This window comes from Pteropus alecto, unplaced genomic scaffold (genome assembly GCF_000325575.1).
Source record: "Pteropus alecto unplaced genomic scaffold, ASM32557v1 scaffold118, whole genome shotgun sequence".
Classification (NCBI taxonomy): domain Eukaryota; kingdom Metazoa; phylum Chordata; class Mammalia; order Chiroptera; family Pteropodidae; genus Pteropus; species Pteropus alecto.
Genome location: NW_006440654.1, coordinates 152,946 through 156,517, shown reverse-complemented (window position 1 = coordinate 156,517; position 3,572 = coordinate 152,946). Strand labels below are relative to the sequence as shown.

Below are 3,572 nucleotides of genomic sequence, written 5' to 3'. Positions count from 1 at the left end.
TAGGGAAAAGGTCATCGGTGTGTCAGCTGTGCTGCCTGTCCGGATCCCCAGTGCACGGAGTGGCCAGTTCCCCTCCCAGGGCCGTCTTCATACCCCATTACTCCTCAGTCTGCCACCAGACCTAGTTTTTATCACATCTAAGCTGGAGCCAGGGAGTGGGGAGGGCAGGAGGCTCTGACTGGCAGAATGGACCCTTTAACCACTCAAACCCAGAGCACTGAAAAACCATGCTTTTCGGGGGGGAAACAGGCTCGGAGCCGTGGTCACTTTGTCAGTCTGCCTGCATTCTCGGTTGGCACTTTCTGCTGCAGCAAGCAGGACTAGAACAGGTGTGAAAGAAGCTCGTTTATTGTCTTAAGGTACACAGCCAAAGGGCTCCCACCGCTCGCCAGGGAGAGGTCAGTCTCCTCCACCCATGTCACTGGGGGCTCAGCCCAGGCCCCAGGGCCTTCTGCTCGTTGCCCTGCACTCCAAGGTCCTGCCCTGGAGGCTCCCGGAAGACCCGAGGAGTTGGCGGTGGAGAGTCAGGATGCGGGGTGGAAGCCGGTCAGCTGCCCCTTCTGCTGGAAGTAGAGCTGGAACCGAGACTGGGCGTACTCCTGGGGAGGAAAGCCACCCCATGCTGGTGAGAAGGTTTGGGACTAGTACCCACAGGCCCCTCAGTCTGCCCGCGGCCTCACGGGACTGCCCACAGATTTACTGGTGGACACGAGGCCTCTGCTACGCCCCCGCCGCCCCCTAACTCACCTATCTGGGTTACTCACCAAGTAACCAAATTCTATGGTGGACATGGATGCCTGGAGAATGGACCACAGACCCCAGAAGAAATGGGATGCCAGAGCATACCTGAGGGGTAGGGCGAGCAGGGGGATTCAGAGCATACCTGGCCTCGCCCAGACCCCGAAGCTCTAGCTTCTCCCCTGTCCGCCTGACCCCACTCTGACCCGATCTTTCTTCCCACTGTCAAGCAGTCCCTGGCAGCCTCAGCCCTCGTCCCCACCCCCAATCCTCACTGCACACTGGCATCTGTCTGCCCTTCCCTCAGCCTCTCTCCTGCACCCTGCTCCAGCCCGCCCCAGCCATCTTTCCTCACCGATTAACCTCGACCAACAAGTCTTCTTCCAGGTTCCTCTGCTCCTCCTGGGAGACGATCTCACCTTTCTTTACTTCTGCCAGGTAATGGCGAATAAAATGGAGCTGAGATCAACAGATGAGAGTCAACAGGGGACTCTGGGGCATTTCCGTTAACACCCCTTCTCACCGTTCCTTCCAGAGTTCACCTTCCTCCTCCCTCACAGGCCAGGTCCCGCTCCCCGGCCTCTGGCCCACATACCTGCTGTCCCCGAGTCGGGTAGTCTGCTGGCTGCGCTTTGTAGAAAGGCCACTCCTCATGAGTGTAATTATAAACCCACTCGCAAAAATGGTTCCCAATGTCAAAGCCCCTAGGGGAAGAAGGCAGCCGCTCGGTGCCCAAATCTCCTGGGCGGCAGGAGGCAGAGATGAAGGCCTGGTCCGTTTCCATGGGGGGCGGCCCCCCACCCGCACCTGTAGTTGTAACTGCTGTACTCGAAGTCGACCAACATGAGGCTGTCAGCATTTTCTGGCTCTGAGAGCAACAAGATGTTCCCTGGGGGAATGTGGTGAGGTCTGGTCACTCGAGGGCCCTCTTGCCCCTCACTTTAGGCCGAGAGACATGCATGACTTCTCCTACCTTCCTGGATGTCATTGTGGCAGAAGACCACTGGTGAGGGGGTGGACTCTAGCAACCTCCTGCAGGGGGGACATGGGCAGGAGTGACCAGGGGAAGGTCGGAGCTGCTCGGCAAGTCCGCAAGCCCTGGGGAGGACGCCGTGCGCTCCTGGCAGCACCTCCTGTGCACCCTGTCTTGCCCGCGCTCACCGGAGGCTGCCCATCTCATCCTTCAGGCTGTACGTCTCCAGCAGGTTCATCTGCGGGAGGCCTGGCGCGGGCAGGTCCAGAATCTGCTTTAGATACCTGAAGTCCAGAGAGTAGGACATACTCATTCTGCCAGCCCTGTGCACCCCTGTCCTCTCTGCCCCCGGTTTTCTGTCATTGTATGACCTGCCTGGCACATGTTTGGAAGCCTGTCCTGTGAGAGGCAACGCTAGCCGCTGGGACACCTGATCCACCACTCAACTGCTCAGATGGACAGTCATGGACACAGTCACAGCCCAGTAGTAAATGCCAGCATGAGGGCTTAGTGCGGTGTGCAGGAACCCCAAGGGGACCCCAAACTCACCGCTCCATGGTCCCAAACAGCCAGTGGGGCTCCTTAGTGAAAGGCATCTCCATGCCGTGGAACTGGGCCATCTTCGTGGCGATGGCTGCCGACAGCACGGGCTCTCTAAGCTCTCGCGTTTTCAGTGGCCTGCTCTGCACCCAGGAACCTATCAGGGTGGTGAGGGGGCTGGGGCAGGCAGGGGAAGGGATAGGGGAAATTCCCTACCTGGGGTGAGGGATGTGGGGCAGACACTGGGAGCAGGGAGGGGCTGGGGGAAGGAGGTGCCTCGGGCAGGGCAGGGCTGGGCTCACTGGGATGTACTGTTCCAGTCGGCCCTCTGGGAAGACTCCGTAGAGCTGAGGCCCCAGGGCCCGCTCCGCAAGGATGGCGAACATCACACTTTCCAGGACCAAGGAGTCCACGCCCTGAAGGAAGAAGGACGGCAAAGGGCAGGGGCCACGAGGCCAGAGGCAACGCGGCGCCAACGCACGGAAGGCTTTGTCCTGCCATCACAGCTGGGACTTCCTGTTCTATAGTCTGGAGGCTCCAGAGCACAAGCTTTCATGGAATAACAGACAAGTGACTTGCTCCTAAGCCTCAGCGTCCTCAAGTACTTCGGGGCCAGAACCACCTGCTACACCTAAGTGACAAGTCCTAGAGCCACCGGCTACTGCACCCTCGCTCCCTCCTCACCTGCAGGATGGCCCCGTACAGCCGCAGCAGCACCTCCCGGGGCTCCTCGCCCACGCTGGGCAGGTGGTCCGGCAGCGAGCAGCGGAAGAGCAGGTTGCTGAGGCCTCCGCTGCAGACCCACACGAGGGCGCGCTCAGCCCGCCGTCCGAAACCCCGGCCCGGTGCCAGGCCGCGCTGAGTGTCCGGAGGGCCATCCCACCCCGACCCCGTCCCGCGCACCGGAGCGCCTGCCCCTGCCCTCCCACCTCACGGGGTGAACCCTCAGCTCCTCCGGCCGCGCTCTGCGCCAGGCCCCGCCCAGGTACTCCCGGCACCACTGGTGGGCTCGGCGCTCGGCGTCACGCGACTGTGCCGAGCCGCGCCGCCGGTTCGGGGCCGCGGCCGGGCACTTAGACTGCCGCAAGCTGTCCTGAGCCGAACGGCCGCCGACAGCCCCATCTTCGCCCGGAGACGTGCCCTCCGCCGCCATCGCGCGGGCTGCGCGCAGCCCAACGCCCTGCGCGCGCAGCCCGTTCGGAGGGGCTCGGTTCCTTCCGGCTGCGCTCGGCTCCGCTTCCGGCCGCCGGCGCTTCTCCGGTCGCACTCGAGTCTCTCCGGCTCTGTTCGGCCCTGCGCGGCGCAGCTCGGCTCTCTCTGT

At 62.3% G+C, this 3,572-nt stretch overlaps 1 protein-coding gene across 2 annotated transcripts; it reads right to left on the bottom strand.

The window, feature by feature from the left end:
* Window positions 1-330: 330 nt before the first annotated feature.
* CHKB (choline kinase beta) lies at window positions 331-3,572 on the bottom strand. Of its 2 annotated transcripts, XM_006917837.3 has the most exons (11): window positions 3,181-3,572; window positions 2,936-3,044; window positions 2,554-2,667; window positions 2,261-2,394; window positions 1,900-1,995; window positions 1,712-1,770; window positions 1,546-1,627; window positions 1,334-1,442; window positions 1,094-1,197; window positions 765-846; window positions 331-599 (listed from the first exon to the last, which is right to left on the bottom strand). In XM_006917837.3, exons 1-11 carry the CDS (start codon window positions 3,402-3,404, stop codon window positions 525-527), a joined length of 1,188 nt encoding a protein of 395 aa, XP_006917899.1. In that variant the 5' UTR covers window positions 3,405-3,572; the 3' UTR covers window positions 331-524. The 2 variants fall into 2 exon arrangements, with proteins under 2 accessions (XP_006917899.1, XP_024906833.1); XM_025051065.1 differs by lacking the exon at window positions 765-846 and having other exon boundaries at window positions 3,181-3,554.

Excerpts from the sequence above, each read along its gene's own strand:
- CHKB (XM_006917837.3), bottom strand. The coding sequence starts at position 3,404 with ATGGCGGCGGAGGGCACGTCTCCGGGCGAAGATGGGGCTGTCGGCGGC. Across the intron at positions 1,628-1,711 it reads CCACAATGACATCCAGGAAG|GGAACATCTTGTTGCTCTCA; the intron begins GTAGGAGAAGTC and ends ACATTCCCCCAG. Across the intron at positions 1,198-1,333 it reads ACCCGACTCGGGGACAGCAG|CTCCATTTTATTCGCCATTA; the intron begins GTATGTGGGCCA and ends TGTTGATCTCAG.